The sequence below is a fragment of the Melospiza melodia genome, chromosome 6 (genome assembly GCF_035770615.1).
Source record: "Melospiza melodia melodia isolate bMelMel2 chromosome 6, bMelMel2.pri, whole genome shotgun sequence".
NCBI lineage: Eukaryota > Metazoa > Chordata > Aves > Passeriformes > Passerellidae > Melospiza > Melospiza melodia.
In genome coordinates, this window is record NC_086199.1 from 7,446,720 (window position 1) to 7,474,504 (window position 27,785).

Here is a 27,785-nt window from a genome sequence, read left to right on the forward strand (position 1 = left end):
CCTGGACTTTTAGGACTACTTTTTACCCTCCTAGAGTTGGTCAGATCTGAATATGAAAAACCAGATGCAAGTCAATAGTTTTGTCTGAGTTTTTCCAGTATTAGAGAAAGCAGTGTTGACCTGAATTCTCAGTCACAAGAATTGTGTAGGTGTGTAACCTGAGAGCCAAGGGGGGTGCTCTGGTCACAGCAGTGTGCCTTGGTGCCACTTTTTGTGTGATCATCACAGATTACATTTGTCTCAAGTGCTGTGTCTTTCCTGACCCTTGGCCTTTGTTCTTATCTTCCCTGCCTGTAGGAAGATAAGAACAAGGTACCTGCAGTTGCTTTGTGCTTGTCACAGGTAGAACATTACTTGCTACAACAGGGCAGGGACACAGATCAGTGCATTTTCCCCTAGATGATACCTGGCATTTCTGCTGGTATTTTAAGGCAGTGTGCTCTCAAGCAAAGCTGATGTTGTTCATGTCAAAAGGTGAATAGGACAGTTAGAGGACAGAGTCAGTAGGCAAAGCACTAATCTTTCTTTGATGGTATTTCTAAATCGTGGGACTTGGAGCCTCGGGAACAGGAGAGAGACTTGGGAAATGTGACAGAATGCAGCTGTGATTTAGCTGGATAGAGAGATTAGCCAGATCAATTGGATGTCAATTCAGAAATCAGATAATTTGTTGTTATTCTCATTTGCAGATTGGGATCAGTGCCAATCACATAAAATTGCCAAACACAGCAACAGAAGCTGATGTAAGTAATACAGCCAGTGATGAAAAAATACATAACTTCAGTGTTGTGCTGAAGATATCTTTGCCCTGTCATTGTATAAAAAGGGCTACTTGCCTATTGCTACTAACTAATGAAAAAAGAATTGGAAACTGGTGAGGTGTTTTTGTGTTTTTTTTAAAGAAAACTAAAGCCCTATAATGTAAAATTTAGAGACTTTAGGAGCTTTTTTTTTAATAAAGAATGTAATTGGTTTATACTTTTGGGTGGAAAAGCTAAACATAAAGTTTGTATATTTTAATCCAGATAAGATTATGTTTTTTCTTTTGCATCAGTCATATTTCAGTTCATGAGCCATTAGTTTTTGATGTTTGCTGTTGTAGGTGCTCAAGTGCATTGCCTCTTTGAATGCAGACCCAGCTGTTCATGGCTTTATAGTGCAGCTGCCACTTGACTCTGATAATCCCATCAACACAGAAAAAATAACCAATGCTGTTGCACCTGAGAAGGACGTGGATGGGTAAGCTGGTTTCACCCCTGGAGAGCATGACAGCTACTCCAGAAAGAAACCTCTTTTCTTTATTTTCTCTTCAACAGTGAGGGTGGGTAACTTACTTGGCCTTTATTCTTTCAAAATACAGCTTAAGTAGCATCAATGCTGGGAAACTCTCTAGAGGGGACCTTGGAGACTGCTTTATTCCGTGTACGCCAAAGGGATGCATGGAGCTCATCAGGCAGACAGGTAAGGAGGTTTCCATACATTATCCATGAGTGCAGGATCTTCAGAAATCACACATTGTGAGGCTCTGCTTCACAGCTCTTGCTGAGATACCACATTTCATCTCTGCTGCCCTAGATAGTGGAACAACTAGGTTAAAATGGTCTTCCCTTCCTCCCTCCCTCCCAGCTGCAATTCCCTACCACACACAACAAAGAAAAGCAAAATTCTGAAGTACCAGGGCCAGAGTTAAACTGACCAAGACTCCAGAGCAGCTTGAGTTAGTGTGTACCAGGCTGCACAGTGACCTGTCTTTGCTCTCTGTGGCTGTGTGTGGGGCAGGTGTCCAGGTGGCAGGGAAGAGAGCCGTGGTGATCGGCCGCAGTAAGATCGTGGGGGCTCCCATGCACGACCTGCTGCTCTGGAACAACGCAACAGTCACCACCTGCCATTCCAAGACCTCCACCCTGGCTGAGGAGGTAAGGGCAGCCTGCAGTTATTTGTCCAGGCCACTCTGCTTCATGTACTGTGCTGCTGCTGTGAGTCATTAGGTCTGGGGTGCCTTTCATCTGAATTGGTTTCCCAGTTGTGCTCATTGCGTGGTTGTGTAAATACTTCCGCTGGAATTAGGATCTTGATTATTTTTGGCACTTAATTAGAAGGGTTTAATTATAACAATAAAATTATTATTTTTGTGGTCTTTGAGAATTTAATCATCCCTTCCTAATCTCCATGTAGGGGTTGGCAAAACAGCATACGTTTTTGTTGTTTTGATTATTTTTTTAACCAAAAAGACCAGGTGGTCTTCTGCTCTAATGGCTGAGAAACGTTAGGCCAAATGATTTCTCAGTGGGTTTATTTTTTTCAGTCGATTTTCTATGACAGGGAGTTGGTACCATTTCCCTCTTCAGCAGTGAGAGTGACAGAAATAGTGTTTTGCTGTGCTGCCACCTACTTGGATTTCGTAGAGCCATCAGCACTGCCAGGCTCTGTAGGCAAGTATTAAAGCTGAAAAAGGGAGTAGGAGTGTTTGAATATAACTCACAAAGTAGATCAGAAACACTGCAATGCTTCACACTGTTAAGTTGCTGTGCAGTAAGACCATCATTAGCTTGATTAAAAATTGAAGTGCTCATATTTAATGATATCTTAAAAATAGTTTATCTCCCTTGAAGATTAAAGGAAAAAAATCCAAGGGATAGCAGCTTCCTAAGCAAATGTGAATGAAACAGTGCAGGAACTGACAACGAGCTTTAGCTGGAGTCTTTAACACCAGCTTCATGACTGGATCTGTCAAATTTACTGAATAGTCCCTGAATGAATATTAGTGCTGAAATGCAGTCGGCTTCCCCTGGAGTTGTGTGTTATGCAGTCCTGGACATGAAAAGCACAAGACAGTGCTGTCACCAGTGAAGTGCTGCTTAGTTCTGTGCAGGGGTTGTTCTTGGCTGAGCAAGATGAGTTCTTGCTGTCTGATGAGTGCTGGGTATATTTCTAGCACTGAATGTGCAGGGATATTTGAAGGAAGAGAAGAATATTCAGAAGGCTTTAATTTTATCTAAATGTAGCCTGTGTGATCCACTTGGGAATCATGGAGGAGTTCAGAGGAGGTTGTGAAGTGTTGACTAGCAATAGTTCAGGGTAGGAGTGTGAAAATAGGCCATTATTTCTAGCTGCAGGAATCTGTCCTTGCCAAGGAACTGGCAGCTACCTTTAAATGCTGAGAGTGCCCTTCCATGCCTCCAATGTTCACTGCAGCTCAAGCTGATTTTACTTGCTGCAGAAGCAGCTCTGCATTTTTCCCCTACCAGTGTGGTACACAGTTGTTTGTTGTTGTTAAATTTCTTTTGTAGGTTGGCAAAGCTGACATCCTGGTGGTTGCAGCTGGTAGAGCTGAAATGGTGAAAGGTGAATGGATCAAGCCTGGTGCCATCGTGATAGACTGTGGAATTAACCATGTGCCAGGTGTGTGGGCAGTGTGTAACACGTGGGGATGTGTTTGTTTGTGTATCAATGCAGTTGCTAAGCTCATGAATTCTGTTTCCTTGGTGTCTCTGGTCCACATGGACTTCTTTCTCCTCTAAGTCTGTCTTAAGTAGTGATGACAACCTCTGGCAATGCCAAAGTAACCACTGGTCTGAAGCACTCTCCTAAAGCAGGTCAGAGGCAGTTTTGATTCAGCCTTCAACGAGGCTGATGATTAATAGAGGAAAGAGGAGGCCTATGAAATACTGCAACAGAATATCCATTTAATTTGCTCCAGCTACGTGGTGAAGTCTTGTCACTGTTGTCACTCTGGAGCTCAGGGCTTTGCTGTCATTACTTCATGCTTGGATCTGTTGAAGCAGTTCCCTTTGAAGTACAGAAATGACAAGCAGTCTCTTAAAGTAGCTGTGGATTTGTTGAATCACAGCATTAACTTCTTAGGCTTGAATGGTTGTTGTCTTGAAACAAAGCAGATTGTGCAAGAGTATTGGTGACAATGGCTCAGGCAGAGAATAAAGTGCTTTAACATAATGGATTTTAGGGTAGGGTTTCACTTAGCTGCACCTTCCTGATAAAGATGCTACAGACAGTCTGGCAATTTCTGTTTTCATCTCATTTTAAATCCAAATTACAGATATTGAATGATATGGAAAATTAGTCACTCTTACTGTGCTACACCCACAAGGCTTTTAAAAGGTAGTTTTCATAATTAATCAGTCATTTTGTTGCCATTATTTAACAGAATGTAAAGAAATTTCTGTACAGTGGTCTTGTTACTCAAAGTTGACATTAGGCTGCTTTTAAAAACATTAGTCCTCTATCTAATTAAAACTAAAAAGTCATCTGCTGTTCTGTTTGTTGCTTGGTGGTTTTGTTCCAAACAACCCAAACTTAGGCCATTTGCCAAAACCCACAAGGTCACTGCTGATGTGCATGAAGCAGAATGGGCTGGAGTCTCCCAGCTGACATGTTGCAAATAAAACCCCCATTGTGTTTCTGATATATGATGGTTTGACCTTTTCTCAGGCTTTATTTGAACCTGATCTCTGAGGACACACCCCTGTTCCTTTGCAATCAGCCTGCCTTGAGCAGTGCTCTGACATCTGAGCTTCTTGTGCACCCAGCCCAGTCAGTGTCACATGGAGTACCCTTAATGGCATTGAGATTTGATAATTGAGGCTTGATAGAGTTTCATGGAAACTGTCACATTTTAAATGATGGGTATTATAGGCTCTGGTTTGGTTTTTCTTTTTCCTGTGGTTTTCTGAAGCTGCTGAGTTTTCCTGACTTTTTTCCCCTCTGTTATGTTGAGAAAAGGTTTTCAGCTGAATCTTTTGGGAAATGAGTACCAGAATTGTAGGAATTGCAGTGCTACAGCAAGAGCAGCAGCCAGCTTGCTGCCTTCTCCAGCTAAGTCACTGTGCAGATAGAATATTGCTGCTGGCTGTGATGGTGCTTTGAATGTCATGGGGTGAGAGCACATGCATCTTACCACAGGTGTAAGTGCACCCAGCTCTAGGTGCCTCCCAGGTGCAGCTGGAGGACATGGCAATCTCTGGGTATGCCTTTGGTTTGCTAGTCAGGGTACCCCATGCATGCAGATCCCAGACTGATTTGATAAACCAGGACATTTCCTCGTGCTGTCCTGCCAGGCTGGAGTTAGCACAAGTTATAGCCATGTAGCACCATACAAGTGCAGCTGCTGTGCTTTTGAATGGAGGATGGCCTGAATGCTCCAAGGGTGCTGGTTTGGAGGCTGGAAGAGACACTTGAGCCACATCTGGCTTGGTGTACTGCAATTAACAGAATTTCCTTCAGGTTGACAGAGAGGAACAAGCAGTGTCCTGATACCTCTACTAGAGCAGGCAAGTGCCTCTTACTTTCCAAAGTGGGTTGTATTGGTCTCTCCCCACTGGTGCAGTTGGAGGGCTGGTTCAGCAAATACCTGGGTGCCTTTTTCCAGGCATGTAGAAATTGCTTAGCTGCAGAAAGGGAAAGCAGTGCAGGTAGGGGATATTCCCAGAGATGGCAGTCCCTGGAAAGTCCCTCTCTGAGTCCTGATGGAGGAAGCACCTCTGCTCACAGTTGCCTGCTGTGGGATTTTGCAGCCCTGGCTAACAAGAAGCCATGAGAGCAGCTTTTTTGCAACATGGTTATAGTGTCACTGAAACTCCCTGTAAGTTTGTATTTTTTAAGAGTGGGATGATGAATATTGAAAAGGTGAAATTATGGGGAGAGATGGCAAGTATTGTGTGTGAGCTTTCTTTCAAAAGAATATTTTGCAGGTAATTGAAGAGCTCCTAGGCTGTGCTCTGCAGTGCCTGTGTGAGGTGCAGATGCAGAAGCAGGGACTGGGGGATTGTTTGGCCTGTGCTAATCTCTCTGTCTGTGGAACAGATGAGGCAATTTGGAGTGCCAGCTTGTTTTCCTTGTTCTTGGGCTGAGAGCCTTCCTGGCCAGGATGGCTGATGAGCCTGCTTGGCATCCTTGGAAGAAAATAAAATTACATTATTTACTGTTTGCAGCCTTAATTAAATTGGTCTCTAGGGGGGAAGGCCAGGCTGGTCTGCAGTTCAGGCAGCAAACTGACAGCAGGCTGCAGAAACACTGGTTACCAGCTGTGATGTTGTTCAGGCTTTGAGCTTTAGGGAGAAGCAGTGTTGCTTAAAACACACAGCAAAGCATCCAAGCTGCTAATTGTCAGTAACAATGCTGCTAAAAAATAATGTTGGCTTTTGTTCTCTCTTTGGTTTTAACATAATCTGCTGTTGGGGAGTTGGGTTTCTGCTCCACTCCTCCCCCTCACCAGATGTATATGAAAGTTAGTGATTGTGTTCTGTTCAAATACACACTTATTGTATGCAATATAACATTTCAATACAACAACATTAGAATCTATTTTCAGATTTTCACACTGGTTAGAAGCTCCCTAGAGTCCTTTATCTGAAGTGAGAATCTGCCATTCCAGGAGCAACTTCAATTTTCTGGTTTCATGTGCTATAATCAGTGACTTCCTTAGGTGACTGTACTAGTTTATTAATTCATTTTGTCTCTTCCTCTCTTTATTGGGTGAGTTTAAAGGTCACCACTGGAAAAAAGGACTATGTCTGCTTCTGAACTGTCAGGTCATAGAGTGCAGCAGGATATAGCAAAATACATTGCCTGAGAGAAAGCCTCAGTAGGATAATCTTTCTTAAGGCATCTGTGAAGTTTGTTTTGACAAGACTGATCTCTGAACTGCAGTATTTACTGGGCCATCATTAAACTGGCAGTGATAACTGAAAAGCTCAGCACTTTCTGCCTTCAGTTTCTGTAAAACCAGGTGATTTTATTCAGTAGTAAGGCCCAGATGCCCTCCAAAATGGGACAGAGCAAATGTAAACCTGGGGGTTTGGAGCAAGTCAGCCATGTTTCATCTCTCACCTCTTCATGACTGTTGGTTTATATCTCATTGAAACTGCCCTGTGGGCAATGAGCCACTGAGAAAAGACTTGCATCCTCCAGGAAAGGGAGATCTGTCTGGCTGAGGATAAGTGGTGCTTAACAGGAGGATGTGTTGCATGAGCTGTTGACACTCTGCAAGTGAAGTATGATGATAACAGCTTCATCTTGTGATGTTGTCTTAGCTGTTTTATCTTTCTTTGCAGCTTCCTGGGTACTCAGCTTCTATTTTGTTTGCTCCAGCAGAATTAAAGACTTCAGCTTCAGTCAGTGCTGTCTCCTCTGTTGCTGTGCTGAAATGTGATGTGTAACTTACTTTTCTCCTTAAATCCCCAGACAGCACAAAGGCCAGTGGAAAAAGAGTTGTGGGAGATGTGGCATACAATTCAGCAAAGGAAAAGGCTTCCTTCATCACCCCAGTTCCTGGTGGTGTTGGGCCCATGACTGTGGCCATGCTAATGCAGGTACTGAGCAGACTGTGGTCATCTCCTCTGTTTGCTTTGGGGGGTGTTGCTGCTGCTGACCATCAGCACACTGCCAAAGCTGCTGTGCTCCCTTCTTGCTCTTGAAAAACCTAGTTAGGATTTCCAGCTTCTAGTTCAGATAATTTGGATTCAGTTAAGTAAAGAAGATGATGGACTTCAAGGAAATGTTAGAGCAGAGGTTTCTGGTTGGTAAGTTTTGGGAGGTTTTTTAGGGGTTTTTGAGTGTGGTCTCTCAAAACCATAAGAAATGGGACTGTCTTATAATGCTCTGGCTGTAATCCTGAAACCTTCCTTAGGGTGACTGGATAAAAAGGAGAGTAACGGTATAAACCAGCTCCCTCTGTTTCCATGCTTTGCTGAAGAAACCCTGTTGACACAGAACATCCAAAAAATCCAGCACACTGAAAGATCAGGAGAGAGATAGATATGGTGGGATTGTTTTCTTTTTAAGAAAACAGCAAGCAGAATCTCATTTTGTATTATTAGCAAATGCTTTAATAAAAGCACTTTTGTTTAATCCCAAACTGAGACAGATAGGAAGGGCAAAATTTTGTCTGGTCTCTTTGTTAACCAGTGCAGTTCATGCAATGGTGGTTGCTTTAATGCATTCACTTGCTTGTTTTAGAGCACTGTGGAGAGTGCACAGCGTTTTCTGGAGAAGTTCCAGCCTGGAAAATGGACCATCCAATACAACCAGCTTACCCTAAAGGTGCCTGTTCCAAGGTAATGCTGTCAAATTAAAGCAGTCTGAGGTCTTCCTGAGGAAGCAGAGCTAAGCTGCAGTGGTGCTGTGATATCTCTTGAATTGCCTTGAAGTCTTCTTGGACTTTCACAGACTTTAGGCCAGCTAGATGGTTGCTGATTCAGGAAATAGTGAAAACCTAGTATTTTGGAAAATTTTCAGTCTAGCATGCCAAAACAGTAGTATCTTCAAATAGGAGTTGCTCAAATCCCCAAGGAGCAGCTGAAAATATGCAAAATACCATATGGGATCATAACACATTGCCTACAAAAGGCATTTGGGGAAATGGAGAGGTTGAGGAGAGGGGTTGTTGTTTGTTTTGGCCTTTTTTTATTTTTAGAAAGGCAGCTCTGAGAATGTGTCTGTTGTAGTGTACCTGATACTCGTGGGATTGATTTATTTAACTAGTGGGGGTTTAAAGACTGACTTCTAAAATATAGATTAGGTGTTTGTAGTTTATTCCACACAGAAGCTGGGAATTTGTGGAAGTCTTTCTCTAATAAACTCATCTTGCTCTTTTTCTTTAAGTGATATTGAAATCTCCAAGTCCTGCATGCCCAAGCCCATTGAACAAGTTGCAAAGGAAGTTGGCCTTTTCCCTGATGAGGTGGAGCTCTATGGCCAGACCAAAGCCAAGGTCCAGCTCTCAGTGCTGAAACGCCTGCAGAACCAGCCCGATGGCAAATACGTCGTTGTGACTGGGTAGGGGCCTCCTGAACTGACACATCACTTACAAGATGAAAAGAAATTTTATTAGCATGGCTTGTTGTTGAATTGTCTTTTGGTGGGGTGACTGTATGGGGTGCTCTGGTTTTAGTAAATCACACTGTGAAAATGTAGTAGCTTGGGAAGTAGATGGATCACTTGTGGCAAACAGTGGGGATGTAGCTTAACATTTCTCTCCAGCAGATGAATTGTTTTGGTCTGCAGGTCAGGGTTATGAAGGGTAGACTGGTTCCTAGCCAAACTTCCCCTGGTCTAGTAGTCTGCTTTCAGTAGGAACTAATAAATTGTTTCAGAGCAAAGTTGTCAGCAGTTATGTGATAATTTTCCAGTCTCTTTCCAGTTTTGAATTGATGAAGATTAGCTGAAGTGTGAGCCAGTTCAGAATTTGAATTCTCATTAACTGCAATCACTGGATGACTGTTATATCCCTGGGATTTGATTCTCACCCACTACAAGGGTGTAATTGTGTCTTTTTTGCTTTGTTGCTGCAGAATAACTCCTACTCCCCTGGGAGAGGGGAAGAGCACCACCACTGTTGGCCTTGTCCAAGCCTTAGGAGCCCACCTTCACCAGAATGTCTTTGCCTGTGTTCGGCAGCCTTCTCAGGGGCCAACTTTTGGCATAAAAGGTATGATTGTTCTGTTGCTTGCAGTTGGCCTAAATAGACAAAGATGGCATTCAAAAATACTTTTCTTCTTCTCTGCACTGTAGTTTTACATTATTTCTAGTTACAAGTGCATTTATTTTATGAAAAAAGAGCTTTGGGTAAGTTCTTCAGTTTTGTCTTCAAGGTACTGTGTTGGGACTTAAACTCAGCTGCTCAGTGGTAGCTGCCCTGTAGGAGCCATTAAGCAAACAGATGAAATAGCACTGGGCTGGAGACACCTGGATTGGTGTGGTCTGACTGTTGTCTCTCTGCAGGTGGAGCTGCAGGTGGTGGCTATTGTCAAGTTGTCCCAATGGAAGAGGTAATTCTTTATACAAAGCCTCATTGCCCTCACAGCTCACAGACCCTGAAGAGATACTGCAGTCAGATAACTTAGAAAATGTATGAGTTTATGACCTAGTGTAGCACTTGATAGAACTGGGTGCTTGATTTCAGCAAAGCTTGTTTTTTTTTAGGAAACAACCATCCTTGTGTTGCTTCAGAAGTGTGCCTTCATGGTCAGGGAACTTCATAGAGCTAGGAATTCCCAGTTCCTCTCTTCCTTCCCCTTCTCTGCCTTGAATTGCTGTGTACCCTGGAGCAAAGTACATCCTGTGCCTCATTTTCCCAGTGCTGAAATGAAGATGATAATGGCTTAATGAATTTTGGAAGAATATTGCATAGTTCTGTCAGCTGTAGTGGCCACAGACTCTTTCTGTGAGCTATTTTGGAGTATTTGTGTTTTAGATTACTAACATGAACTGGGAAAAAGGAATTTGGGAATCAGCAATGCCAAGACCTCAGCCTGTGGGGGGCTGGCACTGGAGCATATTTCTGGTGTGACTTGGCAACAAGTAAAATTCTGTGTTTGGAGGCAGGGAATTAAAAAGCACGTGTAGCATGTGCTCTCGTGCCTCTCTCAGCTCTCAGAGTAATTGCCTGTAGAATTCTGCCTTTGTCTCATGCATTGTAGATTGACACGGGACAATTTCAGGAAGAAAAGTAAAAACGATCAAAAGGAGCTGTTTGTTCTAATTGATGCAGCAAGTCCATAAAAGATAAAGATGTTCAAGAGGCAGAATATTGATTTAGTCACGTGCCAAGAGCATGTGTGAAGAATAAATGTGACAGGAAAAATAACCTCCTCCTCTTTGGGACTGTTAGTAAGACAAGCCAAAATACCTGACTGTGTGCTGCAGTGGGAAACAGCCACACTCTAGGAGCCAGAGTGGCTGGAATGACTTTTTTAAGTATGATCCACGTGATACAAATACACAGAGTTTTGTGGGAGTGGTTTAGTCAATGCATGCCTGGTAAAACTCACAGTATCTGGAGTCACTAGTTAAAATAATGACCTTGATACATCATTTAATAATTCTGCATGCAGTTTTTATCCTATGAAAAAAATAGCAAGTGAAAAACTTTTGAGTTCATACTGCAGAACAAAGGTAATAATAATTGCTTCTTGTTGGATGTCTGCAGAATGAGAACACAATTATCATTTACTGATTAGGATTTATAATCAGTGTGTGACTAGCTGCATTTTGTTTTGGCTTTGTGGGTTTTGAGACCACAGTAACAAGGCTTCAATAAAGCAGTGTTGTAAGGTATTCTGTCATATCACCTTTTCTAATATCCCCTTTTCATCTTCTTCCTTTGCTGTTTGGCTAGAGATGAAGAGGATTGTTTTAACCACACCTTTTACTCACCTGCCATAATCATTGGATCATTTAGGTTGGAAAAGACCTTTAAGCAAGTCCAACCACTCCTCCAGCACTGCCAAGCCCACCACTAAATTGTGTCCCCAAGTGCCTCTGCATGTTTCTGAAATACCTCCAGGAATGGTGACCGCACCACTTCCCTGGGCAGCCTGTTCCTGTGCTTGACAACCTTTTCCATGAAGAAATTTTCCCTCATAGCCAATCTAAATCCTTCACCAGCTTCACAGCTACAGTGCAGCCAGATAACTCATGTAGGCAAACCCACTCAAACTATGTTTTAATGAGATAGAACTAAGAAAACTACTAGCAGTGTCACTGTGTAGTACGTGGTCTACAAGCTCTGCCTGTGATTCTCTGTTTGGGTGGTTACCTTAAGCAGAGCTCTGTGCAACCACAGAGCTCCACTGCTAGTGCTGCACAAGGTTGTTAGTTCCAGTTTAGCTCAGACTCCCTTGTGGGAGCAGCAGCCACTTCAGCTAATGTATGTGTGAAACTTGCTGTGCAAATGAGGGGGTCAGTAGGAGGGTGAAGGAGGAGCAATGCAGAACACAGAGTCTTCTGAGTGGGGTCTTTTAAGTGCCAAGGAGCCTGTGAGAGCTGTTATGGTGGAGGGGAGAATAAAAAAAACAAACAACTTTTTATTTGGGAGCTTTGTTTTAGAAGTTTGTAAAATGACATGAGTGTGGGGGAGGCATTTTTATGTTTTAAAGAAATTCTTTCCTCTCTTCCACATACTGCACTGAGCAATCTCTCCCCCTCCACCCTCACCCACTTTAACATTACTATTAATACTCCCCTTTCCATCTGTCTACGGTGAGTTGGAATAAATGAAAATTGCAGCAGGATGAGGTAACTGATATGTTCCATGTCCTCTAGTTTAACCTTCACCTCACTGGTGACATCCATGCCATCACTGCAGCCAACAACCTGGTCGCTGCCGCCATTGACGCGCGCATGTTCCACGAGCTGACTCAGTCTGACCAGGTACAGTCCTTCCTTACCACGTGTGTGACCCCAGCCCACTTTGGCCAGGCTGTTCTGGGTGTGCCAGCAGTGCTGATTAAATGCTTGGTTCATTTTGCAAGGCTCTCTACAACCGTTTGGTGCCGTCTGTCAGTGGTGTCAGGAAGTTCTCAGACATTCAGATCCGAAGGCTGCAGGTGAGCTCGCTGCTTTCTCCTTGGTTTCTGGTTCCATTTACTTATCCTTTAGGTAGGCAAAGCTACATTACAGAAACCCCTGTGTTGTCCCTTAGGTCATTCTGCTGGCATTTGTTTTTTGCACAAAGTGTGCAGAAGTGTGGTAACCCTTCATACAGCACAGAAAACAGATGTAGGAAGGGGAGGAATCATTGCTATAACTCTGTCAGATACTCTATGATTACAACAATGGGAAGAAATAGAGCTTAGTGTCCTTTATTAGTGGTGTCACTTCAGTGTCCTTAATGCAGTTTAAGAAAGGACCAGAATCAGTCTCTGTACCTAACACACAGTTACAGCTAGAGATTAGTGGCTCCCATGTGACAGTTGTGTAGATAATGCAGCACACAAAAAAAATTGCAATTCATAAAATTCAGCACAAAAAGAGAACATACAGAATTTTCTTTGTTTTACCCAGATTGAGAAAACAAAGAAAAATGAAAACAACCACCTGTTCTCTACGTGGCCAATTTCTCCTCTACAAAAAAAAAAAAAAAGACAAAACCAAAAACCTAAAACAAAACACGAAAAAACCCACAAAAAAAAAATTTAAAAAAAACCCCAGAGAATTCCCAGTTAGATAAGTAGCCCTGTCATTGAATGGCAGTCCCTGAGCAGCCCACAGCTCCTCTGATTCTCAAAACTTAAGGGCATGTGCAAGTTCACATTGGCTTCTGCAAAAATGAGGATTAGCAGATGAATAGTTTTGCACTGGGCTTGAACCTTGCAGCTGGGAGGAGAGACTGAGCCCTGCTGAGCTCATTCAAGGTACAAGCCTGTTTTGTACAGTGTTCAGGCTGGATCAGTTGCCCATTTGGAAGTCAGGAGCAATAGTCAGACTACTTGGGAAGGTAAAACTGATATATTAACTGGCTATAATGTCTTAAACCATTAGAGAGTGTGTGGTTTGCTTCCATTGCTGAGCAAAAAATGATGTCATACTGCTTGGTGTTCCTCATGGATTGCAGGGAACTCTACCCTAACCACTCTTCTGGTTATTAAATGTCAAGATGTGAACAGAATGCTAATACTCCAGAAAGATGGTATCTCTGTCATTGTTGTTGTTTATTTCCTTTTCTAAATGATATGCTTGAAGAGGAAAAGAACAGACTTTCTTCTTCCCTGCTGTTCTTCAGAAGAAAAATATGACTTAACTGTCTGGTTAATTAAAAAACCTTGCTCGTTCATAAATCAACTGTATCGTTTCCCTCATGCCTAAGCTTGTGCTTCTATCAGGCTTCTTGAGATAATTTTTCTCTCAATTAAGCAACTTGGCAAAGTGCCCATCCTCTCAGTATGTTCAAGATCAGCTTTCTGGGATGCTGACAGCCTTGTGACTGAATTGTTTAATTCCTCCTTTGTGCTGCTTTAACCAGCATGCTGAAAGCAGTGCCTTTAAATCCGTGTGGCTGTGTGCAGTGACCCCAGGCAAACTGAGGAGAAATGGATGTGAGCATGTGAGGCTAATGACAAGGACAAGGCGTGGAAAGAAGTGCAGAGCTGTCTCTTACTCTTTCTGTGGGTGCCTTGCACAAAGCTTGGTGACACCCTGCCCTAATGAGCTCCATTGTCTGCCTTGTCCTTCCCAAGCTGGACAGCGGCAAACTCTGTCCAGTATATGCTGATATGGATCATCTTAGGTTGTTGTGGGGTCTGGAACAAAGGGTCACAAAAAGACAGCCCCTCCTTATTTCTGAATGTACAAATGCTGCTGCCAAATCCTCAGTGGTGCAGTAAAAGGTTCATTTCTGTGAATATTTTCACTCTACCTCTTATTTGTCTTTTCTTCCCATAGAAACTGGGCATTAACAAAACGGATCCTATGGCTTTGACAAAGGAAGAAATAAATGCATTTGTGAGACTGGACATTGACCCAGGCACCATAACATGGCAAAGAGGTACTGGAGACATTAAAGGAAAGAAAACATGTCAAAAGAGACATTTGCAGTTGCAGCTGAAACTGTGTTTCCTGGGAAAATGGGAAAGGGGGCAGAACTGGTTCCTCCTTCCCTAGGTTTGGTGGGATAGTTGCCTGCAGCTAGGATCACATATCTGAAGGGTCTTACACAGGGGCTTGAATCTGCTCTGAATTCACAAACATTGAGTTTGCTAATGGTGACGGTTTGTGTTTCTGGATTTGTCAGTCACTGAGAGAGTTGAATTTGGCAGCTGTAGCCAACAGCCTTTTTACCTTACTGCTCTGTGAGTAAGAGGGTTCTGCTCTGGAATTAAACTCAGTTCTAATCTGCCTGCTTGCTCTATCAGGGACAGCAAACAAGACCAGATTTTTTTAAAGATTTTTAAGGATAGTTGAAGGTAGAATCATTCTCTGGTCTGGCAGATTAAATATTTCACTGTCAAAAGAATTGTAAAAGTGGACTTTTTTTCCTGAGCTAGACTCCAAATGTATTGCTTTTTCTTCTTTCTTTTAAAATACAGTATGAAATGTATTCTCTAGAATTTGCTTCATAACCTCTAATGAGACTAAAGTAGTCTGCCTCATGGGAAATACTTCATAAAACACTTGGAATATTTCAAGCATATAGAAGGAAACAGCAAATTTAAGCCAGTGTTTCATAGTTTGTGTTTCCAAGGTAATTTGACTTAATGGAGCTGTGTAAAACAATTCTCACTAAATAATAGTATCTGACCATTTTATCACTTAACTTTTAAAGTGTTAATTTTATTTCTCTTTGACTGCAGTAGTTTCCTGGATTTATATTGGTTAATGATGGTGAAAAATCAATTGGAATAACATTATCAGTTCTGCTTTTCAGAGAAGCTTTGGTCTGGTGGTTAATGCAAACAAAGGGATGCAGACTCCCTCTGAATGCAGTGCAGGCTCTGGTGTATCTCTGGGTATCTTAATTTCATTGCAGTTTTTGTCTAAGAATCATGTTGAGAAGCACTTGCCATTCTTTAGGAGAGGATGATTTCTCAAACTGCCATCTTCTCTTCATTGATGACCTGGCTGGGTGTTTGTCACAGGGCAAAGATGAGAATTTATGGCTTGGCAATGTGACATCTTACCTCTCTGCATTCCTTGCAGTACTGGATACAAATGACAGATTCCTTAGGAAAATCACCATTGGACAGTCTGCAACAGAGAAAGGCTTCTCACGGACGGTAATTGTTCCCTTTTCTCACATGTTTAAAAAGTGCTTTGAAAAAGGTGTTCCTGAAGGAGGTTTAGCTGTAGCTCCAGTTATTTTCATCTTTGACCATTATCTTGTTAAATGGAAAGCAGAAAGTCTCAACTGAACAGTTAAATTTTAACTGTTCAGTGCTTGATTTTCTCTTCCCTCCTTCCCTGTTGTCTCCCCAAAATTGGCTTCCCAAACTGCGATGTGTGTGGCATTACAGTGGTGCAGGAGTGCCCTTTGTAAAGCTGGTCATGACAGTGGTTCATCTTCACTACTGCAGGTGTTTTGGGTGGGGTTTATCCAGCCAAAACTAGACACAGAATCTGAGCTTGTCTAGATTTATTGTATAATCAATAGAGTAAAAGAGGAAATTGGGCTGTGACTCCCCTCATCCCTTAAGTAACTGTCACATTTATAGTTCAAATGAATTGTGCTCAGAAAAGCCTCTTTCTTTTCACTTGAAGTGTCCTTAGGGTCCTTAGCTTCCCTAAGGTGGAAGTGTCTGTATTTTGTCAGATGAATTTTACCCTACATTTCCTATAGAATCTGGTTTTTCTGCTGGTGGGCTTTTTGTCTTTTACTGTATTGTTTAGCAATGATCAGATGAGTTAGTGAGCTCAGTCTTCAAAAATATAATTTGTTAGTGTTACGTGTTCTTACATGAATCACTAATGTTCGTGCCAGGAGAGACACGTAATAGCAACAGAATGAGTAGGTTTTGTTTAATTTTGCAGGAAAAAAAAATCCAGTTTAAAATGGCCAAATGAAAGTGTTCTGAGAGCAATGCTTTGGATTACTTGTATATTCTATGTCTGTATTTTTTTTTCTTTCTTTTCTTTATTACAATGGTGATGATTTGCCTTGTTTCAAGAATTGAACAGAGGCAAGAATTGCTGGGAGGGAATCTTAACGAGTTCACATCCTTCATTCATCTCTTGCAGGCTCAGTTTGACATCACAGTGAGCAGTGAAATCATGGCAGTCCTAGCCCTGGCTGATGGGTTGGATGATATGAAAAAGCGATTTGGCAGAATGGTGGTAGCTTCCAGCAAAAAAGGACAACCAGTTACAGCTGATGACCTTGTAAGAGTCATTGCCATTAAATGCCTTTCCCTGTTATTTCTGAAAGTCCTTGGATTAAAAAGCAGAGAGATAGTTGTATGAAAAATTAAATAAATTAACATATAGAAGAGCAAAGATAAAATCCTGGCCCCTGCAGTTAATGAAGGTTATTTTCCTTCAGTGTGGCACCTTCACACCTTATCCAGAGAAGGGGGTGTATGTGACCTGGGCAGGGACAAGGGTCCTGTGGGATGTGCTGTGTGTCAAGTTGCACCTGGCACCAAAGGAGTTACAGGGAAATACGTGGTGGCTTCTACATAAAAAGCATGTTTATGAATCAGGACTCAAAATGCATCCTGCTGGCCATCCTGTTTCTTAGGCTCCCTGGAGTGAGGAAAACATTGAGCAGGAGCAAAGTGTTTGCATATTCAATTAGAGACAATGAAATATCTTCTTTTGGGAGTCTGTGAATGCTATAAAAGCCAAAGCATTTGCAAAAAGTGTGTGTTCTCTGTAAGGCAGCCTTTGATGAGGGACACAAATGTTTAATTTCCCTTCATGAAATGGTGAATGTCATAGTGCTGGTGATGCCTGTTACCAGTGTGTAAAGCAGCCCTAAGCAGCCATTTCCAGCTGCAGCACTGTTTTGCAGCTCTCCCTCCAATAATTGTTAGTTCTTGGCAGGTCTGTGGAGTGTGTCAAACAGCATTTTCCCAAATGGTGCTTCAGCATGGTGTCAGGGCAATGCCCTGTGTCCCAGGCACTTCTTCCTGACGTGTGTCCCCAGCTAGGTGGGACAGGGCATTAAGGCTTACCCAGCTCTTGCTATCTTGCTGCAGGTTTTTTGTTTCCTTATATTCTGGGGGGGATGTGGGAGTGTTGTTTGTTTTACTTCCTCCCAGGATCAGACTAAGAAACAGTAGATGGATGGCCTGACTCTGGCCTTGCAGGAAAAATGCCTGGCTGGAACAATTTATCTGTAAATCCCTATGTGAGACATTGGTTGGGAATGAGAAAGAACATGAGCCAAAGTTCTGTAGGCAGCTTTGAGATTTTAATTCCTACACCTAGCATGCTGCCAGTTTAACTTGAGTAACTGAGTTAAACCCTTTTTCTGGAAAACAGGAGTGTTTCTTACTGCCCATCAGCCTTGTAGGCAGATGGTGCTTGGCTTGGGAGTTTCTTTGACTTTTCTGTGGAGTCCAGGTGATAGAAGTCTTTCATCTCAAATTTTTTTAACTTTTTAAAAAATCTAATTTAATTCTGTCCATTCCAATTGCAGAAGGGAGGATGGTATCAGACATCCAACTTGTTCTCTGGTTTGTTATGTTTGCACTTGATGGCAGCCAGTGGCTGATGTTGTTAGGACCATATTACCCTCTCCTCATGCAGGCAGAAATGTGATTGCAGAGACCAGGCTGGGTCCTGCTTCTGTGATGCAATCAATGTCATGAGTGTGCTGCCAGGAAGTGCAAAAAAATCTGGGAAGGAACATGGAATCAAAAACTGACTTCAGGTTTTAGGGATGGGATGTATGAAGTGTGCTGAGCAACACGGGTCTGAAATGTCACCACGGAAATCCTGCTCTGCAGTTTTCATTATTGTGGAGATGAGTGAAGTTTAAAGCTTTTCCATTAAATGTTAAATAAGCTTTCATGTGGCAAGATTGAAACTAATGAAACAAAGCAGTGAATGTCTTAGAAAGAAATAGTCTTTCATGTCTTTGAGTGCTGCAATTCAGTTGAAATTGAAAGGGAAGAAAAAGAGATTATGGGTCAAGGTTTTCATAACTGCTGTGAACATTTGGCTCAGGACTCACGACAGCAATTTTAGTTACTTTTTCAAGTGCTGGATAACAGCTGGTTTGGTTTCCACTGGACTGTCAGTCACAAAAATGGCCAAACCCACATCTTTTCTTCCCAAAGCACATGGGGATGAAATCATAAACTTTCATTGCTCAGGAAGCAGAATTCAGCAGGGTACGTGGCTGCACCTGGGAGGAAATGTGGGCTCCAATGTTTGCCTTTCATGTCAGTCTGGTTGTTCTCATCAGCATAAAGGTTCACTTTCAAAGTTATTTCTGCACAAGAGACTTGAGCAGGATGTAGCAGGTTGTTATGACATTTTAAGGCCAGTATGTAGACAGAGTTGCTGAAAAGAAGGAAGAAAAATCCAGGATAAATGGACCTACAAAATCTAAGAACATTGCTTTCTGCTGCTGCATGGGCTGCAGTAAACCATACTTACTGAGAGGTTACTGCCTTGCTGCTCTTACCTGCTGACCTTGCCATAGCATTGAAACGTGAATTAATTGTTCTTTATGCCTTTGCTCCAAAGTCATGGCCCAGCAAGGTCACAACCAAGAGGCTGCCCCCACCAGAAATCACAGCTCCTCTTACAGGAATGTAAAGGTCATTTTTGTGCTTTGCCCTGACTGGAGTTCGTTCTATGTTGAGCAACTTCTGGTACCAAAAGCCCTTGAGGACAAAATCAGAGCCTTTACACTGCATAGGAGCCATCTCAAGGTCTTGGTACATCTGGGAACTGATTGTCCTTTTTTCTTTTAGGGAGTAACTGGAGCTCTGGCTGTCTTGATGAAAGATACTGTTAAACCAAACCTCATGCAGACACTAGAGGTGAGCACAGGTTATTTGGTTCTTGGCTCTGAGAAGGCACTTACTGATTTAGTGAATTCATCACAGTCAGTGTGGCTCTGCTCAGCTCAGAGTTGGGGGTTTGCTGTGGTTTTGTGCTCAGGGCTGGGTTCCTCCTAGGTCTGCCACTGGCATATGGGATGACCCTGAGCAAATGCACTAAAATTTGCTGTGTCTTTGGTCTGTTGTCTTTAATGTCAAGAAGTGTTTTGGGAATGTAAATGGTGTGGATGAAGGAGAATGACAAAGAGTTGCTGGGATTTAGCCATCCTTTTCCTAAGCGGATTAATACCTCCACTTGTGGAGATTATTATAATCCTGTTTGCCCTGTAGTCCTTATTGCTGATAACAAATGTCTGATCAGAAGGCTTTAAGATCTGTCTTCTAGAAGTGTTTTTCTTTGCTTTCAAATACCACAGTACTTAGCTCCTGACATGCTGTGTATTTGCAGAATTGCACTTTCTGATTTCCTCTTTCTCCTGCATCCCCCTTGTTCTAGGGAACACCAGTGTTTGTTCATGCTGGACCTTTTGCCAATATTGCACATGGGAATTCCTCTGTGTTGGCAGACAAAATAGCATTGAAGCTTGTGGGCAAAGATGGTTTTGTTGGTAAGTGTGAGGTATTTTGTTTGCTTTTTGTTTTGGAGGGATCTGCCTTTTTTATCATTACTGTCTTTAGGCTTTTTAAATTTTTTTTTCCCTTGGAAGAAGTTTCTGATTTACATTCTCAGAGTATGATTTCTCCACCCAGAAATCCTTCACAAAGTTCTTTTTATTTCCTACTGTAGTTACAGAAGCAGGATTTGGTGCAGACATAGGCATGGAGAAATTCTTCAACATCAAGTGCCGCTATTCTGGTCTCCGGCCTCACGTGGTGGTGTTGGTCGCCACTGTCCGAGCTCTGAAAATGCACGGGGGAGGACCTGCAGTAAGTGCTGGGGAAGGTTTCCAGTGGGTCTGAGGGGGTTTCCTGTTGTTCTGTTCCAGTCACTGAAAGCCTTGTAGCATTTGAGCAGCTTGAAATTCAGAGTTGTAAAGGAATTGATATTTCCCTGTTGGTCAAGAGCCTCATTGTAGTATGTTCCAGGTTCATACCTGTTTGTTTTATTGCCCTAGTGAAGTGCCTGCATGCTGGGCCACTTGTGACAGTTCCAGAGTGAGTCATGTATTTTATCATGCAGTCTTTTTTTTTTCTTCCTTTTATTTTCTCTTAGAAATAAAAAGGATCAGCATGGAGTAGAGTGTTGTATCTTGATAAGAATCAAGTGGGGATTGCTGTCACGGATAAAAGTCTTACGGGACTCCATTTCTTTCCCTTTTTCCACAGGTCACTGCTGGGGTACCTTTGCCAAAGGAATACACAGAAGAGGTAATCTTTAAGCTGTTGTGACAGTGGACCAGCTAACTGTGGCCATGACATGATGGTGTCATGCAGTGCATGCCTGGATTACTAGTGTGTCACTTATTTAGCTGCCACAGAAAGGCTTCTTCATGCAAGCTGTAATGTTCTTTTTTTTTTAATGTTACCTTGGCTCTACTCTTTCAAATATTTATTGTCCTTGACCTAGCCAGTGTTCAGAGCCTTTTTTTCTCCTTAACTCACTCTGTATGCTCAGTTTTTCATAGTAGTATCTCTCTGTTTCCCCAACCCTCTCAATGTGGAGTAATTGCTTAGCTGAAATATTGTCTCTGAAAATATCCAGAGTGCCTCTCTAATTACTCTCTTCTTAGCAGCAGATTTTGTTTTTATACCCCCCTCATTTGCAAGCAAGGAAAGTGAACTAAAGTCTCACCTTCCATGCCTATGCCTTGAATGGTTGTGTACCCTTTGGATAATTGATCAGACTCTTTACATTGCTGCAGCTCTTTCTCTCATGGAGCTTCTGTATATATTATCCTTTGCATAGGAAGGGATGAAATGTCTGAATTTCCAGGAATAGTCTCTGATGCTGCAAAATGTAAATATATGTAAACTAAAAGCTGTTGCCACAGACTTCAAATGGATTTGATGAAATTCACTGCTGGTGATATTTAATATATAAAGAGAAATGTGTCAGAGAGGAAACTGAGGCTTTTCTGTGGGGAGTTAATGAGAACAGGCATTAACTTTTTAAGCATAACAAAAGGTGATAAAAAATGTTTTCTCTTACCTTGACTTGGGAGCTGAAACCAGTGATCATCAGAAGTAGTCACTCATTTTCCTGTCTCCTGTCCAAGAGCTTGCAGTGGTCTGGACTGTTCCAAAAGCAGCACTGGGGATTTGCCTTTGTGGTTTCATTCCCATTTGACATTTTTACCGTTAGTTTCTGGTTTAGTGGGTTTGGAAAAAAAGTTTCCCTGCCCCTGATAAAATACACTTTCTGCTTGCTGCTTCTCCACAGAATCTTCAGCTGGTGGCAAAAGGCTGCAGCAACCTCAACAAGCAAATCCAGAACGCGCGGATGTTTGGTGTCCCGGTGGTCGTGGCTGTCAATGCCTTCAAGTGAGTGAGCTGGGATGGGGAGGTGCAGGGTGTAACACTGTGCCACTTCATGTTCTGTGTTTGACACAAACTCTCGTTCTCAGTGCTGTTGATGTGTTGTTGGCAGCATTTCCATACAGTCATAAAACCACAGAATGGCCTGGGTTGGAAAGAACCTTAAAGATCATCCGGTTCCACTCCCCTACCATGAGTAGGGATACCTTTCACAAGACAAGGCTGCTCAGAGCCCCAGCAGCCTGGCCTTGAACAGGAACACTTACAACACTTGGGCAACCTGTCCCAGTGCCTCAGCACCCTCACAGTAAAGAATTTTTTCCTAGTATCCAATCTAAACCTACTCTGTCAGTTTGAAACCATTCCCCCTTGTTCCTGTCACTACGTGCTCTTGTAAGAAGTTTTTCTCCAGCTCTCTTGTAGGCTCCCTTCAGATACTGGAAGGTCACAGTTTTGCATTGTTGGAAAATGCATGAATTGGGCTCTGCATGTTGTACTGCACAGCAGACAACCACTGTGTGGTCTTTTTATGCAGCAGAGGTACTTTGAGCTGTGGTGTTAGAGCTGAAGACAGCCAAGGAGGAGGCTGTGGTGGATAACCCCTGTGCAGCTTTCTGCTGGCTGTGATTTCTTGGGACACATTTTGGATCTTGTCAGGAATGAACATTAAATTAACTGCGTGTGCATCCTGGTACAAACATGCAAACTTTCTCCTTGCAGGACAGATACAAAGGCTGAGCTGGCCCTTGTAGTCCAACATGCAAAGGAGGCAGGAGCATTCGATGCTGTGGAGTGCAGTCACTGGGCAGAGGGAGGGAAAGGAGCCCTGGCCCTGGCCCGAGCTGTTCAGAGAGCATCCCAGGCACCCAACAACTTCAGGTTCCTCTATAATGTGGAGGTAGGAACTTGCACTATTGCAGAGATGCTTTGTTTATATCAGTTGGTTTCACTAGCTTAAGTTGTTTAGAGCTAAAAGGCTGCCTGAGAAATTGAGAAGAAATGTGGTATTAGAACTGAAACATTGATTGCACGAGTCTCACAGACCTAGTTAGTCAGTTCTTACTGTTTTGGGTACCCATTGAAATATTGAAACATGTTTTGAAAGCTCTCAAATTACTCTGTATTTTGTTCTACAGCAAATGCAATTAAGCCTTATGTCTGTAGAAGTGCACTTGATGATGTGTGGAGGATCTGAAACTGCTGTGATGCTGCAGGGCTTTGTGCCCTGGCCACGCTGACTTGCCTGTCTTTTTTGTTTTTCTAGCTACCTATTGTAGACAAGATCAGGCTTATTGCCCAACAGGTCTATGGGGCAAGAGACATTGAGCTACTTCCAGAAGCACAGGAGAAAGTTGCCCTGTACACCAAGCAGGTGAGTTTTCCACACCACCTAGTAGCAGTGGTGCTTTCCATTCAAAATCATCATACTGAACAGGGGTGTTGAAGCTGTGTTACAAGGGAATCTTCACTCAAATCATGTCCTTATCCAGGACTCATTAAATGCTGCTATGGCAGACAAAGAAAAGGATGTAGGAAAGGAGAAATTGACTTTGTCTTCTCGTGAAGAAGACAGAACTCACTCATGTGGCCCAGTACCACCCATCTGTGATAGTTTTGGGGAGAAGGGGTAGGAGGATTTAATGATCTTTCCCTGCTATACTCTCCAGTCTTTCAGTATTTAGAGAATTAGGGAATTACAACTCATTACGCTGGTTTTAAATAGTCTCTGATTATTTTTCTGTCTTGTTCCATTGAGATCAAGTTCCACTAATCAGTTTTTGATTCCATGTGGATTTTTCTCAGTTTTTCTCAATTATTTTGGGGAAAGAGTTCTGTGGGTTATACAAGACTTAATGTAGAAAGTTTTTTAAGTTTTGAACCTACCATCTGGTTGTTGAATTCAATGTTTTCAGGTTGCGGTGTTGCTTTTGCTCTTCTTAAATGTGAAATTGTTGTCAATTTACCTGCTTCTGCATTATTGAAGGTCTTTGAAGAGAAAAGCAATGTGAGGCCTGGGAGTTCATTGGCTTCAGGGTGCTGTAACCAATTTTCCTTTTGCAGTCCATTTACTACTGGTATATAGAGCTTCTCACTTTCGTGCTTCTTATATATTCCTTTACAAGTCCATCAAAATCCCAAAGGCATGCAATTGCCACTTCCTCACAACCTGCAGTTTTATTGATCAAACACTTCCAATTAACTGACTTCATCTGAACAAAACTTTAACTCTGAGCTGTTCAACATTTTGGGAGGAGAGTAGGCTGAAGAGAGTTGGCTGTCAAGGTTGTATATCCGACACTTCCATGCCACTAATTTTTTCCTCAGCTGGATGTGCCAAGGGACATGGTGGTTCTTTCTTTAGTACTTAATGGAGGATGGGGAGAGAATTTGAGAGAGAAGCAATGGGGATGTAGCATGATCAGTGGATCTGACAGGCTGAGGATGAAGCACTTGTTGGGGAATAAAATGCCTGATGTCTGCAGAGAGTGGCACAATAGAGCAATTAGATTTTTGTACTGGAAAAATTACTGGTTTTTCCACTTATGTCATTCATTTTCTTTCTCTTTTCCCAGGGATTTGGAAACCTGCCAATCTGCATGGCTAAGACTCATTTGTCATTGTCTCATGACCCTGAACAAAAAGGAGCACCTACAGGTTTTGTTCTGCCAATCCGAGACGTTCGGGCCAGCGTTGGGGCTGGGTTCTTGTATCCCCTGGTGGGAACGGTATGTGGCAGCTGTGGGTGAGGGAAAAACCTCATGTGCATTCCAGGAGTCACTTTCTGTTAAGTGTCCTACATTAGGAGAGCCCTTGTCATTTACACTTGGTGTTTTAACAGTCCAGTGTATCAGGTGCCTTCATAGGGGCTTTTCTCAGGGGGAAGAGGGAGGCTGAAGTAGACCATTTCACATTTGAATAATTAGCAAGCCCCTGCTGTATTTCTCAGGTCCCACATCTCTTTTCCTCAGTTTTGAGAAAAGGGTGAGCTCTGTAGTTTGTGAGTTGCAGGAACAGCAGGCTGGTAGAGGGAGAAATCCTTGGCCCACCTGGTTGCTGTTGAGGCTTTCCTTTCTTGGTGAAACACTTTGCAGGTGACCTCTGTGTACAGCTGGGGATCAGGGCACAGCAAGGCAACCCCTCCTAAGCTTACAGAGCAGATGTCTCTGGATGAGACCCCTCCAAAGCAAAGCTGAGCTCTGCTATCAATCATTCATCAGGCTCCCCTCCTCTTTGGTTCTCATGGTTTTGCTGACCATCTGTTTGCTGTTCAGCCTGCAACAATTCCAGCAACTCATTTCACTGTCCCCTTCAGTTTTTAGTTTCTGTTCTTTGATATGATTGACATATTGTCAGCAACAATGGAAACAGGATCCTGGAGCAGCTTTGTTATGAATTGCCTGGCAGAAAGAGGAGCTGTGTGCAAAATTAGCCCACCTTCAGGTTTGCATCTCTAGAAACAGCACTAGGATGAAAGGATCCACTGGAAATCTTACCTGGGGAATCTCTTCTGGGCAAATGTTGAGCAACTAGTTAGATTACCTTAGGGCATGAGGCAGGTGGAGCAAGCAGCTCTTCTTCATGTTTACTAGCCCTGAACCTTTTCCTGAGGTCTTCATTTCAACATGTTTGTTGTAATAAAGTTTTAGAAGCATTAGGGGTGCATGACTCAGTTGATGAAGTTTGCTGATTTAAGAGTTGGATCCTTTCTTCCTTCAAATGCTAGCTAGAGCCAAATATTGGCTGCCTTTTTCTTTGTTTTTTTTTTTTTTTTTTTTTAAAGGTAGTTAAGGTTTCCAGATTATCCAGCATAAATAAGGTAATCACATCCTGATTAAAGTCTGGCTCATCCACGTTCTAAAGACTAATGTGTGTTTTGGGATAGAATGAAAGATAGCATGCCTGTTCCTGTTATAAATGGCATTTTTTGCAAGCCAAGATTTAGTCCAAACAATGATTTATTTTATTATTTATTCCATAAGCATTGGAGAAGGAAAGGGTACACTGCATTAATGAGTAAACAAGAGGGAGATGTTTTCAGACATTAAAACTAACATTTTGGCTCTTTTTCTGATGTCTTCAGTTTCTATGGAGTTGGACTTTTTCCTTTCTGCTCCTGTACCCATTTCCTAATGTTTTCTTGGCTATGTAGCAAATCATGGTGTTAATTCTGCCAGAGTTAACAATAAGTCTTCTGGCTGGGACGTGATCACTCTTCTGTGATGTCTAAAGCCCAGGGAATGGATGTCCTTTTGAGAAACAATCTGGGGCATTTTGCATCAGATCCTTATTTTAAACCCATTCAGCAGGGGTTGTGTTAGCCTCAGAATAAATTTTAGGCAGCAGCCATTGAACTGTGAGCTGAAAATGCAACAAATATGTAGCTCTATGCAGAACCTTTTAGGATAAATGTGAGGTGAAATTAATCACTGGTGTGTGCCTATTCTTTTTATCTGAAGTTAATCACAAAGGCACATCATGCTTTATTTTTTTCTCAGGTTCTGAAGTTTGGAATTTTCCTTTCTGGCTTAAAGTTGAAACTGTTATACCTCCATGAAATACTGTGAAATTTTTAAGGAAATATAATTTCAAAGGTTATCTAGATTTAAATGAAATAAATCATTGGACTCAGATTGATTTGGTTCTTTTCTGGTGCTGCTGCTGAATTGAAAACAATTCTGTTATTCAGCTCTGTTTTTTAGATCCTAAATGTCATTTATTTTGAAAAATCCACAAGAGCAACAAATATATGTTTGGTTGGTATTGGTTTTATTTGAAATCATGCAAGGGGTTTGATTATACCCAGGTGGTCTAAATTTTTCTTAGAAGTAAATAGTGTGAATTGCCCTGTGTTCCTTTTGAGCACATGTGGTATTAAAGGGGAGGAGGATAAATGAGAAAAAGTTCATTCCTTCAGCTCTGAAAATAACTGCATGAAGCATTGTACAGAAAATTAGTAGCCTGGATGGAAATTATTCTGCACTGCATGGAAATTTGGGGTTTGAGCAGACTGCCTTGAAGTAATAGATAGCAGAGTAGCCACTGTGGGCTGCCCTCTGGATAGGAAAGGAGGAAAAATTGACTGTTCATTTCAAAATAGAAAGTGCAAGAAATGGCAAAGTCAGGCACATTTTCAGCACCTCCTACTCTATTGAATGTCACTCTCTGAGCTCCTGCTGTGGCCCTCTGAATCTGGAGGTGGAGATCTGCAAAGCTCCATGAGTCTCCAGTGGTACATAAATAAATAGGAAGTTTCTTGCTCTTCGTGGCCAGAGACTGAGAGCTGAGAACAGGAAAACCCCTCTGGGCACTTTGAACCTCTTAATACTTCTGTGAGATGTTCTTGAGAGCAAAATATTTATACAGCTGAGCACAAGGACAAGGAATGGGGGTCCTCTCTGTGACCCTCCTCTTCTCTGTCTGGGAAGGCAGTGGCTCTCATAAGAAGCTAATGCAGCCCCAGAATTCATTACAAAGAGGGGACTTTAGTGATTGTTACCTCTGCATAACCCATGAAAGACTTGCAGTGGTACAGTACATGGGGGACTGGTGTTAGCACTTGTAAATGGCTGAGGAAAATGGGCTGGGACTCCAAAAGCTCCCTGACCAGTTTTGAGAACTGCAGAAAAGACCTCACCAACAAAGCTTTGCCTTCTTGCTGCTTAGCTTATTATCAGAAGGAAGATGGGGAGGTAATTTGATTAGCGTGCAAAATACTTGCTCAGGGAGAAAATACCAGGTTGCCAAAGAGATGTTTAATCTAATGGAGACAGGCATAACAATACTGACTGTGAAAGCTGAGGCAGGGTGATGCAGATAGAAAATGAGACCTTTCAAGTTCTCCCTTTTTATAAAAGCATTTAATGACCACTGACACAAAGTACCAGACATGGTCAGGGACCCTTGTAGAGTCCATGTTCAGCCTGTGTGTGCTGCTGGGCTAAATGCTGCCCCAGGGGAGGGGAAATGCTGTCAGCTGCAAGGATAAATCAGGTCAGGTGTAGTTCCTGCCAGCCTTGTTCTGCATCCCTGAAACTGGGAACTCAGCAGTGGGACAAGTGTAGAGGA

The 27,785-nt window shown here is 42.4% G+C and overlaps 1 protein-coding gene across 1 annotated transcript in view; it reads left to right on the forward strand.

Moving 5' to 3' along the window:
* MTHFD1 (methylenetetrahydrofolate dehydrogenase, cyclohydrolase and formyltetrahydrofolate synthetase 1) overlaps positions 1 to 27,785 on the forward strand; it is a 40,371-nt gene that overhangs the window by 10,639 nt on the left and 1,947 nt on the right. Inside the window, exons 4-26 of the mRNA XM_063159778.1 lie at positions 690 to 743; positions 1,103 to 1,239; positions 1,361 to 1,461; positions 1,780 to 1,916; positions 3,291 to 3,402; positions 7,201 to 7,328; positions 7,975 to 8,072; positions 8,620 to 8,793; positions 9,309 to 9,445; positions 9,739 to 9,785; positions 12,061 to 12,168; positions 12,270 to 12,344; positions 14,179 to 14,281; positions 15,433 to 15,509; positions 16,468 to 16,608; positions 19,155 to 19,223; positions 19,741 to 19,852; positions 20,032 to 20,171; positions 20,571 to 20,612; positions 21,625 to 21,725; positions 22,440 to 22,617; positions 22,984 to 23,091; positions 24,293 to 24,445. Of these exons, the coding sequence (XP_063015848.1) occupies positions 690 to 743; positions 1,103 to 1,239; positions 1,361 to 1,461; positions 1,780 to 1,916; positions 3,291 to 3,402; positions 7,201 to 7,328; positions 7,975 to 8,072; positions 8,620 to 8,793; positions 9,309 to 9,445; positions 9,739 to 9,785; positions 12,061 to 12,168; positions 12,270 to 12,344; positions 14,179 to 14,281; positions 15,433 to 15,509; positions 16,468 to 16,608; positions 19,155 to 19,223; positions 19,741 to 19,852; positions 20,032 to 20,171; positions 20,571 to 20,612; positions 21,625 to 21,725; positions 22,440 to 22,617; positions 22,984 to 23,091; positions 24,293 to 24,445 (2,532 nt within the window). The remainder of the gene's footprint in view (positions 1 to 689; positions 744 to 1,102; positions 1,240 to 1,360; positions 1,462 to 1,779; positions 1,917 to 3,290; positions 3,403 to 7,200; positions 7,329 to 7,974; positions 8,073 to 8,619; positions 8,794 to 9,308; positions 9,446 to 9,738; positions 9,786 to 12,060; positions 12,169 to 12,269; positions 12,345 to 14,178; positions 14,282 to 15,432; positions 15,510 to 16,467; positions 16,609 to 19,154; positions 19,224 to 19,740; positions 19,853 to 20,031; positions 20,172 to 20,570; positions 20,613 to 21,624; positions 21,726 to 22,439; positions 22,618 to 22,983; positions 23,092 to 24,292; positions 24,446 to 27,785) is intronic.